The 15503-nt window shown below is 40.8% G+C and overlaps 1 protein-coding gene and 1 long non-coding RNA gene across 2 annotated transcripts in view; one reads left to right on the plus strand and one right to left on the minus strand.

Annotated features, from left to right (window-relative positions):
* Window positions 1–273: 273 nt before the first annotated feature.
* The window catches only part of znf385d (zinc finger protein 385D), a 95162-nt gene continuing 79932 nt past the window's right edge, over window positions 274–15503 (plus strand). Inside the window, exons 1-2 of the mRNA XM_005472874.4 lie at window positions 274–546; window positions 11923–12065. Of these exons, the coding sequence (XP_005472931.1) occupies window positions 525–546; window positions 11923–12065 (165 nt within the window). The 5' untranslated portion in view covers window positions 274–524. The remainder of the gene's footprint in view (window positions 547–11922; window positions 12066–15503) is intronic.
* Window positions 9293–10258, minus strand: LOC109204252 (uncharacterized). Its single transcript, XR_002063847.2, has 2 exons — window positions 10209–10258; window positions 9293–9483 (listed from the first exon to the last, which is right to left on the minus strand). It is a non-coding gene; the product is annotated as an uncharacterized LOC109204252 (long non-coding RNA).

Here is a 15503-nt window from a genome sequence, read left to right on the forward strand (position 1 = left end):
TAAAGGAGTGACAGCGGGGGAAACCAGAAGTGAGAAAGCGCAGGAGAGGGAGAGGCTTGGTTGACACATAAAACAAAGATGAGACAACTACAGAGAGCGAAAGAGGCATTTGTGGAGAAGAAGCTGTTGCTGGAAAATGTAGATACACACCTCGGAGAGAGAAAAGAAAGAAGCGCAGGGATTTAGCTCGTGGAGGGGCCAGAGAGGAGAAGGAGGAGGAAGATAAGAGGAGGAGGAGGGAAGGGAAGCGCTAAAGAGGAGGGGAGGGGACGAAAGAGGCAAGGGAGGACCAGTACGAGGAGAGAGGGAGAGAGAGGCAGATACGGAGGTCCACAGACAGCAGCAGCGTGCAGAGTGCAGCATGCAGACTGGCCACTGACACTGCTGTTGGATTGAACACACATGCGGACACACACACACCCCTGAGGAGTGTATGAGACATGCCCAGGCTGCTGTCCATGGACACACACACACTGGCAGGGCAACAGAGAGGAAATACAGCAAACCCCCGAGCCTGAGGAGCTATGGAGAGCAGCATGTTCTTTGGTGAGTGTCTATATTTATGTGTGGTTGTGGAGTGTTTACACAGAGCACCTCCTCATCTTGTGTGAGAATCAGTGCAAAGTCCTTCCTTTAAAAGCATGAGAGTAAAAGCACAGGTTTCCTTTACAGGAAAAGAGCGTGAAGTTACACACCTAAGAGACCTCTTTTTGTCTGTGTGTGTGTTTTCGCTGCTTTATCGCAGTCAGATGCAGAGTGAAAGTGCACATTTTCTCCTCTCCAAAATGTAAATATGTTACAGCCTGCCTGTTACTTGTTCTGGAAACTAAAAAAAAGGTGGATAGGGGAGCTGCTCGCTGAAAGCGTGAAGTTGCTCACGGAGGGCTCCTAAAAATGTTGAATGAACCTGCTCATCAGGTAAACGCCTTCCTCAAGCTCATGTATGAGTTTATTGGAGTCAATCCTGGGTGGCTGAGAATCCACGCTTTGGATTTCATTGTGGATGTTTAACCAGCTGACACTCTGGAGGAATCTAAATAAGACTGGAGTCTCCTGGCTTGGGCACCACTTGATATTCAATGTAGGTTAGTTAGAGAAATTGACGAAAGGCCTCTTCCATTAGTTTTTATGGAGAAGACTGAAGGAGGCTTTGGAAGACTTAATGCGTGAGCGACTTCAAGTCAAGTGCTCTTCTCACGGCTGGCTTACAGTCACATCGGAGGAATAATTACACAGGGATCCGGAGTTCTAAGGGGGCGATTTGTTAAATGAAATACTTTTTTCTATTCAAGGGATTAAAGCGATCTGAAGTTACAGACCGTGGCTTGTAAGCATCAGAAGGATTTTCTCTTGTTATGCCATACACAGAGGAGGAGGGAGGGAGGGAGGAAAGGAGAGCTGGAAGCTTATAAATGAATAAGCTGTCAGGTGCAGAGACAGCTTGAGCTCTTTGAGATCCACAGTCGATGTCGGTCAGGTGTGAAACTGCTGGAAAGCAAAGAAAAAATAAAGGTAGTGCAGGTCGGGCTGGATGAGTGGGTTACAAGTTTGGGCCCGTTTAACCCAAAATCATAAGAAGTGAAAGTGAAAACGCAGAGAAGAACTCAGAGGTTTCGTCAGAAGGTCACGCTTGTTTTCTCTTCATTCTCATCAGGTGGAATACTAAGAGGCACCTCATCAGTGTAAAACAAATGAAAGGGTAAAGGTCACTGCATAGTGGATGTGCATCGGTTTAGCATTTACGAACGCAATCCTGAGTGCACTGTATGGAGAAAATGGATGGTATCTCTTAAAAGATTAATAACGCTGTTTGTACTCTCGCTCTGCATTGCTGCAGTTTTAACTGGAGCTTGTTTTCCATTGAGGTGATTAATATCAAGTGACTTATGCTGACCTCTTCGAAACAAGATTCCAGTAGTGTAGGAATAAAAATAAACAGAGCAGAAACAAACGCTAATCTCTCATACATCACAATCAGTAAATGAACTCTGAGCGGGGTAATAGGTGCTGAGTGTGGGCTGCAATCATACAAGCTATTAGCACTGTTGAGTCAGAGGCCCAGAAGATATCTAGACGTTGTGTTTGCCACTGCGGTCGGCGTTTAGCCTCACAAAAACGTCTTTTTGGTTAACCTCAGATTACAGAGTGCATGGGAAGTGATTGTTGGAGCCAATTCATAGACAGCTGTGTTTATCAGTGGGCTACACTCATGACAACATAGAGAGCTACTGTATGCTAATCTGAAGGGACTAGAGGTAGCATGTGTTATGTAGCTGGAAGCCAGATTTATGCCACACGCCGCTGAGATTTATGAAATTTCAAGAGTACAGAGTTTATCCTATAAAGGTTAATTGGAAAATGGGTGAACGTGTAGCTTTCAAAAAGTAAGAATGTTCTAAATCTACCCTTTGTACTCACTTTGTTCATTTTAATGGGGGTGAAATGATTTTATGCTGCGTGCTTGAAGGCAATTGCTGATCTCACAGCATGTTAAGGGTCACAGAATACAATCAGGAAACTCCGCGAAAACACAAAAGTGTTAATCACATCTGGAACGTCATCAGAATATGAATGAGTTTTTAGAGGAATTCAGATTTATCTAATAATTGGATTTATATTTGCTGAGAGAACTAGATGGCTGGGCGAGAGCGAGCTTGTTATTTTGAGACTCTCTGGCTGCGCGGACTCTCGGTCTCTCTGGGCAGATCTTATCGGAGGAACTGCCACGTTCAGGACAGTAAGAGGAGGCAGAAGGTGGAGGAGAGCGAGCACGAGATGATTCATTATTAATGCCAGTCGGCGTCCTCCAGACATCATTTTTACTCTCTCCCTCTCTCGACATAGTGCCGCAGGAGTAAAAAAAGCTTGAGCCCCAGATACGCGAATCCTTCAGGAAGGGCAGTGCAGAGGACAGTCAGAGTCTGAAGCACAGTACGATACAGTAACCACACAAACACACACACACATCTCGTTCAATGAGCTGCTCTTAACATCTCATACTGTGTGTGCTGCAACACGGTCTCAAAAGGAATGGATAAGCAAAGGCCGGTGGGTGAAAAATTGAATCTATTCCGATCTTGTTTCCAGAAGTCAGATCTCATCTCAGCTCCACATCCTTACGCTTGTGGGCCAAGCGGGCAAAAAAGCTTCTCCAAAAGCCCGAGGTTGAGTGCGTATCAGCTGGATTGTGCCTAATTTGATTCATTAGAATTATGTTTTAATAAAATAAGCCCTGAAACATGCCTTCAGCTGACATTAAAATGTTATCAAGCTGCATTATGCTGATGTGTTTGCATGTCCTGCAGACACAGAGCATCATTAGCATTGGATTGCACTCATGATGTGGGAAAAAATGACAGCTGTGATATTATTTTTCTTTTAGCTCAGCTTTGGTCACTGCCTACTCTTTAGGGAAATCTCTGGGTTTTTTAATTGTTATGTTCCCGTACAAATCACTGACTTTGTCTGCTTGGATTTTGGCACTGGGCAGCATCGAGTGTGTTTATCACGGCCTTCTGTGGTGAACACAACTGTCTGTTGTGGCTGGAAATGATTTGATGAGACCCAGTGAATCCAAACAGTAAAGCAATGGGCTGTGATAAAAAAAACAATGAACACTTTGTTGAGCTCGAGGAAGCAGCGTCAAGTGCCAAATCTCTGTGAGATTATCACTATGCAGTAAGTGACACTTATCCATTTACATATGGTTAATTTAAAATATAAATGAGAAAAAAACGTAGTTCCTGGATTCAGTTTTTTCTCTTTGGACTGGAAAAAATCCAACTCCAATGGCTGTACTGTGATTTCAGCTACATTCACATGTAAAATGATCTCTCATGCATGAGATAAAATAGCCTTTATGTGTCCCATAGACTAGAATGAATAAATAATATTACATAACCTATGAATAGAAAAAAATCTCAGTAATAAGCAGGAGCTGCTGTAACAGGCTGCCACTCCCCCGGTGCCAGATGTTGAAGCAACAGAGAAAGAGCAAGAAGTGGCAAAGGATGAACAGCGGCTAAATCTGGTGATAGAGATACTAAATTAACAACAATCAAGTGAACTGAAGCGTGACGGTCACTGCTGAGAGCGAGAGCGATGTCAGGTGGACAAGCTAAGAAAGCTAAACGTTTCCATTTTAATATCGAAGAACCAAAAATCGAGCACACCAATAGCTGGGCACAAATAAAAAAGTAGTTTTGGTCTAATTAAAGCAAAATTGCAAAGAAACACTGTAAATGAAGCCTATTATCAGATCTTTGCTGAGACTTAATTTAAACTACGATTGCATCTTATTTCATATTTATTTGATTGATTTCATTGGTTTCAGATTTTGAAGAGGGAGACAGTAAGCTCTCTTTGCAGTTTTCTGTGTGGCATGAAGTACAAATTTGTGGTTACATTTCATAAACAAACATTTTGCAACCTCAACAACTCATAAATCTTACATTTAGCTCTCGCATACTTGGTGCCATTGGCTGCACGAGAGGCTCACAGAGAGGTCTTCATTCAGCTCCAGCACTTCCCTCACTATGTAAACAGATCAGTACCGGAGAGATTGTTTGGAGGCCACTGTCCTGACATATAACCAGGCTTCTTATTCCAGTGACCTTTACTGTTCTGTTTGTTTTGCCTTTGCTTGTTTACTTTAGTTGTGATGATTTCAGCAGATACTCCTGACAGAAAAATAGGCGACTGGGCCCGGGCTGAAGAGAGAACTCAAAGTTCGTCATTTCTGACTTGCAGGCTTTTCAGGCAGTCTTCTGCTTCAATATAATGAGTGTGACCCAATGACCTTTCAGAGTGGAGTGACTCTCCCGAGAGAGTCTTGATGCAAAGTAGATGACACCGTCACCTGGATTTACTCAGTCACTAAGTCAGGCACACATAAGTTCTCTAACATGCATCAAACATGTATCCCATTTGTGCTTTTACAGCCTCCTGTACCTGACTTTTTCTGTCACTGTGTTAAAGTATCATGAAATGAGTATGGTGCTCAGTAGCTGGGGTCAAAGTTTCCTTTCCTTGTTTCCTTTTATGGTGACCTTTTGCTGGTGGTGACAGAAGATCAGGTTTAAGAAGGAATGCAGGCATGTTTACATGTGTTTGGACATGTTGGCCAGGTTCCGACTGTTGCATTACCTTTTACCTTTTTACACCTCAGGCTTAGGAAACTATGGAAGACCTTAACTCTTTACTCTCAGAGCTCTTTAGATTATTAGCCATACAAGTCGCATTGATCTACAACGTGTGGGAATATGGCTGAAAACCAATCCAATGCTGTGGAGCAGATAAAACATTTATTTAATTTATTGGCATGAAATTTTGCACAAAAAACCCAGGGAATTAGTCCAGTGACTTTGGTGATCCTGTGACTGTTCATATTGCACCACAGTGAGAAATATCTCAGAATAATTGCATCAGTTCCTGTAAAATTTACAGATATTCAAATGCGGGACAAGTACTCATGTCTGATTCTCTAAAATCACTGTACACACACGTTAAAGACGTTTTACATTTACATGTAACGTGAGCCCTCAGAGAGCAGCAGGTGGTCTCTACTTTTTATGTCTCACTCTGTGCACCGCTGCTGTCTGTCACTCACTCCTCCCCATGAACACATCAGACGGGGAGAGAGCGAGAGCGCATCGTTACTGTGCCCGGAGAGCATGATGATGTGCAGCTTTAGAGCTGTTGCTAGGCCTTGGTTGAAGAGACGTGATCTGCTAAAGGTGTATGAAAAAGTGACGAAATCTTGTGACAAAGTTGCTAAGATAGCAACAAACAGGTGAAATGAAGCGTGATTATTACTGCTGTGAACCAGATGGATGTCAGGTGAAGAAGCTGAGAAAGTTTATATTTCCAAAATATCTGAATCCCAGATTTGGAAACAGAATCCTACACAATAAGTGAAAGTCCAGAAAAATGAATATTTGCCTATATGCTAGCATGCTAAAGGGAGATTGTGAATATTACACAAATTAAATTAAATGGTTTGGACCCTGACGTCAGTATAGCTGAAAGCACTGCAATGTTAAGTTATTGACTAGCCATGGCTGGACCCATATTGTTTCTAATTTCCAGCAGGCAGTGACCCCAGCGGTTATGAAGAGAAGTCTGATTCTGTAAATGTCTAACAGAAAATAACTACTTTTTAATGTTTATGACATCATTTGTCACTTTCATGATGTGTTAATGTTTTGAAAAAATAAAGCAGTCTATCATGTAAGAATCAGTATATTCTTTTAGGTGACTGAATATCAAATGCCCTTGATTTCTAAGTCAAACCCCTCACTCTTGTTTTCAAATAACCAAGAAGTTGACACCCAAAAAGTGCCTTTAAATTCCTTTACTACTTCTACTACTAATAATAATTCTGCTTTATCAGTATAGTGCCAAAACAGAATACCTGTTGCCTCAAGACTTTTCATTTGTAAGGTAAACACCCCGCAGTAATACAGAGAAAATTCCAGTTACCCCCTATATGCAAGCACTTGGCGACAGTGGGAAGGAAAAACTCAGTTTTAACAGGAAGAAACCTCCGGTAGAACCAGGCTCAGGGAGGGGCGGCCATTTGCCACGACCCATAGGGGATGATGAGATGGCCGTCCCTCCCTGAGCCTGGTTCTACCGGAAGTTTCTTCCTGTTAAAACTGAGTTTTTCCTTCCCACTGTCATCAAGTGCTTGCTCACAGAGAGTTGTTTAATTGTCGGGGTTTCTCTCTTTTATTGTAGTGTTGTTACCTTACAATTTAAAACGTATTGAGGTGACTGTTGTGATTTATAAAAATAAAACTGATTTGAATTGAACTGAATCTGGTCAACCAGTTAAGGCTGAGGAGAGGGATAATAATGATAATAATAAAAACCAGTAGAATACTAGAGATTGTTGGCAAAAATAAAACAGAATAAATTTAAGAAAACTAAAGAGATTGAAAAATACTGCATGAAAAATAAATATTGTTTTTATTGTGAGGCGTGTGAATAGTGTGGCCTCAGATTAAACATGCTTTATTTATAATCAACAGATTCTATCTCGAACGGTGGAAAGAAAGCTATGTACAATTACTCACCTTTGAAAGTATTTCGCTTTTATCCATTTCCGTCTTTTTTTCCCTTCAACATTTAAGGTCGAGTAATAGAAGGCAGTGCCACTGATTTAATTTCACAACAGTGCATAAAGCTACAGTTCAAAATATTAAAGCTGTTACTCTTAATTAAGTAATAATAATTCAAAAATCTTGAGCTATAAAACACTCTAAAAGTGACCACTTACGAAAGGCTTTTAATGGAGATGTTTTATGTGTCTCGAAATAAAATTGCTATTTTTTTCCCACTAGTAACAGTGTCAATAAAATAACACAACTTTATTGCGATTTCCTGTTCAGTGATGGAACAAATCAGTTACTTGTATATAAAAAAATCTCAGACTTCAACCATGGTGGGATGTCAGATTTCATATCCTATCACTCAGCAAACCAAACGTGACCCTATCAAACAAATTCACTTTTCAGTTTGTCACTCCTCACCTCACTGCAGACTAATCTGACACATCCCCGGTGTCTTTGAGCGGGCTGTTTTGACTGTGCGCGTCGAGCTGATGAATGGCGGATTTTGGCTGAGAGAGAGGTGAAGCGAGCCTGCAGGCTGACGTCAGGCCGGCATGTTGAGAGATGGCACGGTTGAATGATCCCTACAGAAGGACTAGGACGTGCCTCCACATGAGAGACGGCATGTGCTCTTTTTTCCAACAGATGGCAACACTCCGGCGACTGGAGGGAAAAGACAGAAGACAGAGTGGGAGAAGGGGGGACAAATTGTGGGGGTTTTTTTTCCCCCTCTTCTCCTCTCATCTTTATGACTTTTGCTTTTTATTTACCCCTAACCACTGCCTGGGGACTGAAACGTGGCAAAACTTGTTTTTATTTGTCTCAAGACAGTGGTTTGATATCGTATCTGCCAGCGCTTTAGAGCCATGCTGGCCCAGAGTTCCACTGTTGTTAAATGTGCTGTGATTTAAAAAAAATCATCCCTCTGGTTTTCATTATAGCTTTACGGAATAGCTTCTTTAATTCCTAATGTTTTGGAAGCTTGTGACCGTTTTTTCTGCTCTTTTTCGTTCGGTCCTGGCTGTACTGAAATCAGTCCTGTGCTGTTTCTAATTGGTGGTTTTAAAAGCACTCTGCTGGCGTGGCGCGCTCACATGACAATAAAAATGAAATATTTACTTTTGTTTTTCCTAGAGATGTGTGGGCCAGACCTCACTTGCCATTGACTCATTGAAACGTTGCGCTCGCTGCAGTCATTCCACGTCAGCTATTTGTGGTGACGATTTCAGAACGAGAACATCTGTTTTGAAGAGATAAACATCATTGTAGAATCACACGGCGGTTATCTGCATATAAAGCTTGCTCTCGGTAGACAGTTTGGGTCTTATTGTGATTACAAGAAGGAAATGAATTCAGGGAATTCACAAGACTGCAACCTGAATGAGGAAAATGAATCACTGAAATAACTCAGAGTGTTCTCTTAACCGTGTAGTAACGCACATGCATGACTGCGTTTGCAAGATTAGAGGAAGTAAAACAGTTAGAATGAACAATTCTATAATGATATAACTTGTGATGGTTATTGGTGAATTGTAGATATGATATTGAGTATGGAGGTGAGTTCTTGACTCTGAAATCAACAGGCATATACCTAATGGTACGTTTCCACAGGATCCATCATTTCCACGCTGAGTTTATAATCTGTGCAACCAGCAGAGCAATTGTGGTCCAGTTGCATTTTATTTCTGAACAATAGAGCAAAGAGTTGCATAATGTGAGGTTGACACTACTTGACTTCCCTCTGAAAACTATAACTTCAGCATCAGCATGGATTATTTCTCATGTTCAAGATTTTCAAGAACACTTTCTTTGCAGTGACAGAGAAAATCTGTGAAACAGCCACGGTGTTAGTTTAAGTTTGAATTTCAGGAGCAGAGAGTCTATGAGATGCATTCATCCAATCAGGTGCAATTGTAGAAGAGGCTGTAGGGCATGGCGAGTACCTGTCAGTCATATGACGTTAAGCTATTTAGTGGCTTACTGATCAAGAATCCAAGGAGCATGACCTCCCTTGTGCAAAAACTGCCGGGACATGTAGCAACAGTTTCATCAGCTTTGGCTGAAGAAAAAGAAAAATGCTGACTTAAGATTTAAAACAAAATGATATAGAGAATTATGCTGTATATATTTATAAAAAATTTTAAACTGAATGTGTGGCATGAGTGACGGACCTGACCACATAGTTTGTTCTTTTTTTATTCTGGTTGATCTTCCTCTAACACACGGCCACAGCTTTTCAGCTGTGTCCCACACACAACAACAACAACAACCCCAACCTCAGGTCCCGGCACGTTTTATACAAGGGAGGTGTGATGAGCTGATGCAGCTCCGGTGTGTCAGCCTCCCCTGCAGCCGTGCAACAAACCACGCCCTGCCAAAGAATGAAATCGTAAATCTTATTAGTTTGTTTTTCTTTCAAAAATTGTTCAGTCTTCACTATTGACAATATATGAAATCCAACAGCGATATCGGATTTCTTGACCTAGACGATACTATATTTAGATGAGAAGGTGGAGTTCTACTGTAAGCCATCATCATTCCCAGGCGTTGGTTACAGATCTCTGTGTTGAGCAACCAACCAACAAAAAAAAGCCACAGCCCTAACTTTAAAGTTTATTGGGATTTAAATGGATAAGTTCTAAAAACAAACTCTCCTATGAACTCCTGGTACACTTTCTCGTTTCAGTCGCCTTGTTTAGCTCTCTCTGGATTAGGGATGGGTATTGATAAGATTTTCATGATTCCGATTCCATTTTCGATTCTGTTTAACGATTCGATTCTTTATCGATTCTCTTATCGATTCCTTTTTTTAAAAAGGAGAACACTAAGGTCGATTAGCTTAGAACTTTGTTTTATATCTTCTCTTTGAACAAGATAGAAATTTAGGAGTAACATGGCCTTACAAACCCAACAGTGAGATCTTAAGAGATCCACAGCCCACGGCTCTTCAATGGGGTGTCACAGGGTCCCCAGGAAAAAAAATTGTAAATGTAAAATAATAAAATAAATATTCTTAACATAACATAAATTATTCTGTAGCAATTACACAAGCATATCCAGTAATGTCCCTGCCTACAATTAAACACATTCACTTACCGAAAATCGGGGGCATCTGCTGTGGCAAATGGGTGCAAGCCTTTGACCACAAACTTAGTCACTGCTCGGTGACATTCGTCTATCCTGGCCTGAAAGGAGACGCTACCGGTAGACTGCAGCGAGAACTGCCAGCCAGACTCTGTCTCTCTCATCATGGTCACCTAAATGCACAGTAATGGCAGGTTTTGTAATAAGGCAGATCGCGCTAACATAATATGCACTGTTAGTTGATTATTTACCTGCCGCATTAACGGGAGGGGACGTGCAAACGTTACCGCTGCTGCTGGGTTGAGATTCACGAGTCCGGAGCGGAATTAAAAATACGACATTCATTTAAGTTCATCGCGTGTTTTGTGAGCAAATGCTTTTGCATATTCGTAGTGTTTCCTCCTTTAAATGAAATATCTACTTTGCAAGTATTGCAAGTTGCCCCGTTGTCATCCGTTCTCGTAAAGTATAACCAAACTTTTAAGCGTTTGAGCCGCTTAGGCGCCCTGCCAGGTAAATGACGCTCCGCAACGTGGTGACGTCATTCGGGGCGACTGGAATCGGTAAGGGAATCGTTTGCAAAAATGGCAAACAATTCCAAGGAATTGAAACAGTGGGAACAGTGGTTTCGATACCCATCCCTACTCTGGATTCTGTCGTTAGCCGCCAAGCACAAAAGTGTGTTCACCTCATCGCTGGACCACAGTTTTTGTTTGTGTGTAGGCATTTCTGTTAGTGACAGTTTTCAAAAATGATTCTTGTGAAGGAGTTCCTCTCATGACCCCATCCAGTGTTGTCACTCCCTGGTGAATTAGTGGCAGTTTGTTGATTTTTGGCTCAACTCTGCTCACCTGGAAATGCTGCCAAAAGGGTACTAAAAAATACCCGGTACCAGGTAGTACAATCTAATGGAAAACTCTATAACCCAAGAGTAAGTTGAGTCGAGTCCATTGCACACTAGTGGAAAAGGGGTTATAAAGTACCAGGCTCAAAACATCTTTTGCCTCAATAGCCATCGGAGGAACTGCACTTTTTAGCACTTTTGGACTGTCTTCATTTTTCCCCCGGAGGTTAAAAAATGTGTGTTCTTCGGCACAGAACGGCAGAAGACTTTCATATTCTTCTTCAGTTGAGATGTGATTAAAAGTTCCAGAAGAAGGTTGCAATTGGACCTGAAGTTAAAATAATGTAATCACAGTTCAGTGTTAAAATATAAAAATCCTCAAAACTGGAGAGAGGAAATTAGATTATGATGAGTTTGCACTACAATAATAAAACCATTGCTAGAAAATGATGAAAAAAATTACTTTGAAATAATGGAAATCCCCCAAAGGGCATCAAGGTTTTTCCAGCTTTGAAACATTAAAACGATCCCAAGTGGAGATTTGGGGGATTTCCATGCCATCAGATGAATTACAATGTATTTCACAAGCTGCCAAAAATACTTTTTTACTTCTGGCATTAATTTAAGTTCAATCAATTTTCACTGTAAGCTCTGGAGCCAATGTAAGGAATGTCTTGCCTTGGCAGTCGTGGTGGCTGAGGTGCTTAAGTAGTAGATTAAATGATTTGTACAAACAGAAGGCAGGGACATCGTGATGTCGTAGACCTGAATAAAACAAGCACTGAAGGTTAATTTAAATGTACGCTTTCAGATTTCGGCTTGTGCATCTTGCCCTGTTGCTGTCTGCAGTTCAACATGTTGTCTTTGCTCTCCCTCCTGCAGGTAACACATGTCAAAATGGCCTCATGCCTGCATTGGTGCGTCCCACCCTGCCTGCTGTCCAGACCTCGCTGGCCATGAAGCAGTTTCTACCTATTCCTTTGGATACAGCCTCAGCGGTCAGCCTCTTTCCAGGATTCAACACAGTGAGTGTCATCCTTATCTCCTTGTGTCATGTGATTGGCTTGCTGGTTTTCAGATTCTCTCTGACTCCTGCTAAGGTCACAGTGAAGGACACCCTCTGTGATCTCAGCAGCAGAGTAGACAGATTTTGCATTTCAGTGGTGTTTTTGCCATATTTGTCAGCATGTTTGTTTAAGCTGTTATTACTGCCTCAAAAAGATACAATGAGAAGCTTTTAGCTTTGAGGCAGGGAGGTCCAACCTTTTTTTCCATGTCTTTTTATCAAACACTCTTTCACACAGTTGTGCATAAACCATTTAATTAGGATGATTCTTTCAAAGCTTGAATGTGAGTTTGAAAGGGAAGGAGTATGTATAATGTGGCTGACACTTCTCTGAAAAGGCCTATGTCTTTCTATGGATTAATGAATGCTTTCTTATGCACACATTTAGATAGAAGCCATTTACGTTGATCTCCAACCATTTCGTTGTATATCTATTATAGAAGCACACATTTTGTCTTTTCTCAGTGCTCCACTAATGTGTTTCTGCATTTCTGTATGTGTGATTATTGTGATTATTGTGCACTTACTCTGCAGAGAGTTAACCTAATCTGTTTTATCTTTATGTGATTTATAGACAGTTCTGCCTTTAAGCTCCAAGTTCAAAACTCATAAAAACAGAGCAGGTTACTTCTCTTGGAGGAATTTGTCTGCAGAGGACAACTCATCTCCTTGTTAACATTCACATCTGTTTTTATTTTGAACCTTGACGCAGAAGACGATGTAGCTTACTGTAGAAAATGCTGAAAACTAGTGTTCATCCAAGCAGTGCAAAATGGCACAATCCAAAATGTGTCTTCAAAATCAGCCATTGCTTCTTTTCAAAATATGGCTTCTTAAGTAATTATTAGTCCAAAGTGAGCCTGCGCAAGTATGCTTCAAGATGCACTCATGATGGTAGCAAAGGTCCGGCTGCAGAAATGTTGCAAATAATTTGGCTTCATTTTATGTGTCTGTCTTTGTCCAAATAATTTGCTGATAATCACCAAGATGTTTCCTGGAAAGAACTGTGTAGTTCGCTATTAATTATAGGAAAACAGACGCAGTGTTCAGAGGTCACTTTTTCAGACTTGTATTTGTGAGTAATTGCTGTCAGATCGAGAGTCAGTGCACAGCTGGTCAGCTGAACATCAAAAACTGTTAAATTTGTTTAGAAGCAGACAAACATGAAATTTCTCTCTAATTAGTAACTTCTTACAGAATCACTCACAGAAAACTTCAGAGAAAATATTAAGACTTTACACTCAAAGTGTTTCCAATCGTTTTTCACATTGTCCATTTTTCACTAATGTGTTTGGCTCACATTCTTTCTTTGTTGTTCTTAATCAGTGCTGGCTACACCCATAACACCCCTTCGAAAGCTTCTAAAACTTCAAAGCATCTAACATTTTTGACCAATGTTATATACTTGTAGACTTGTATACTGTACCTCTTTTCCAAGAAATGTTTTCAACAGTGATGAAAACAAGATAAATGTGTACTTTCATTCACTGTAATGGGCAGTGCTATTTTATTTGGCTGCCATTGGCAGTATTATTTTGAACTCAGATAACAGTGCTTGGTTGCAACACAACTGAAATACCACAAACTGTTACATAGATATGCATTTAAACAATATAACCTGAATATATGACAATATATGGCACCTCTTGTGTGAACATGATTTACGTTTTTTATTGCATAAGTGGTAAAAAAAACCAAAAACAGTTCAGATCCCACAATGCAGTCTCATGGCAGTTTGTCAAACACTCACAACCTATAATCTATTTTCCATCCTTATTTTCATGTAGCTGAATGTGATTTTTCATCTGTCCAGTCTCACATGTACTATTCTGAGTCCATGAACAGCACTATGAATAAATCAAAAACAGAGTTTGTAGAATTTTAACGATCTTGGAAGTCAATATTTGGTATAACATCCTTTGCTCTTCAACATAGCCTGAACTCTGTGGCTATGTTGTAATTTCTTTAAGAAGTCTTCAAAAATAGTTCTCCAGGCTTCTTGAAGAGCTTTCCAAAACCCTTCTTTAGCGTTAGCTGCCTTTTGTTCTATTATTTTGGCAAGATGATCCCACACTGCTTCAATAATATTGATGTCCGGGCTCTGGGGAGGCCAGTCCATGACTGATAGTCTTCCATTGTGTACTTTTCTGTCTAGATATGCTTTTACTTCATTGGCAGTGTGTTTGGGATCATTGTAATGCTGAAAAATGAAGCTATTGCCCGATACTTTCCAGATGGTATTGCATTGTTGATACTTTTTTATGTTCACAATTCAGTCGGTTTTGGCAAGATTTCCAAACCATGACAGGCCCTTCATCATGTTTTACAGATGCTATAGACACTTGCTGTTGATGACTTGAATGAAAAATTTGATTCATCATTCTATAAGATCTGTTGCCACAGATTTTTGGCCCAGTTCTTGTGTAACTTAGCATACCTCAACTTTTTCTCCACGTTTCCTTTCTTAAAGAATGGCTTCTTGACAGCCATCCTTCTTCTGAAACCATTTCTGATGGTGCTTTGGTGAGCAGCAGATGGATCAGCTGCAGGGCCAGAAGCATCTCCCGGGTCCTGTGTCGGGTCTTCGCTGGATTCTTTACAATTTCTTAAAGATGTGACTTTCATATACAGTTCATCTGCTGTAGATGTTTTTTTAGTCTTGTTTGTCCTGTACCTGTTCCACAAATTTTATTAAGGACAGATATGAAGAGATTTTAGCCACTAATGTCCAAAGATAAACTTTGGAAGACCTTCAGAGAGCCTGGAGAACTATTGCTGGCTGCTTGGAGGCAAAATATAAAGACATGACAGCAGAGTACTGTACATGACATTAATGTTTTCTAAAAAGTAGGGGAAAAAAATCTAGATTTGGAAGCTGGAGGGTTGCTGGTGGGGTGAACCAATGCACTTTTAATACCAGATAACAAAGTTAAAACACACTACAGGGTGGGCCATTTATATGGATACACCGTAATAACATGGGAATGGTTGGTGATATTAAAGTCCTGTTTGTGGCACATTAGCATATGTGAGGGGGCAAACTCCTCAAGATGGGTGGTGACCATGGTGGCCATTTAGAAGTCGGCCATCTTGGATACAACTTTTGTTTTTTCAATAGGAAGCGGGCCATGTGACACATCAAACTTATTGGTAATGTCACAAGAAAAACAATGGTGTGCTTGGTTTCAACGTAACTTAATTCTTTCATGAGTTATTTACAAGTTTCTCTTTGTTCACAGCCATTGACATGTTGAAGAGGTTAACACGTGAGGAGCGGATCGAAATTGTGTTGATATCTGGTGAATGCAGTAACTGGGTCATTGCAGCAGATTTCAATGCAAGACACCCTACGAGACCACCCATCTCCCATGCTACAGTTAGCAAGCTGCTTGCTAAG

The sequence above is a fragment of the Oreochromis niloticus genome, linkage group LG11, assembly GCF_001858045.2.
Source record: "Oreochromis niloticus isolate F11D_XX linkage group LG11, O_niloticus_UMD_NMBU, whole genome shotgun sequence".
Taxonomy (NCBI): Eukaryota; Metazoa; Chordata; class Actinopteri; order Cichliformes; family Cichlidae; genus Oreochromis; species Oreochromis niloticus.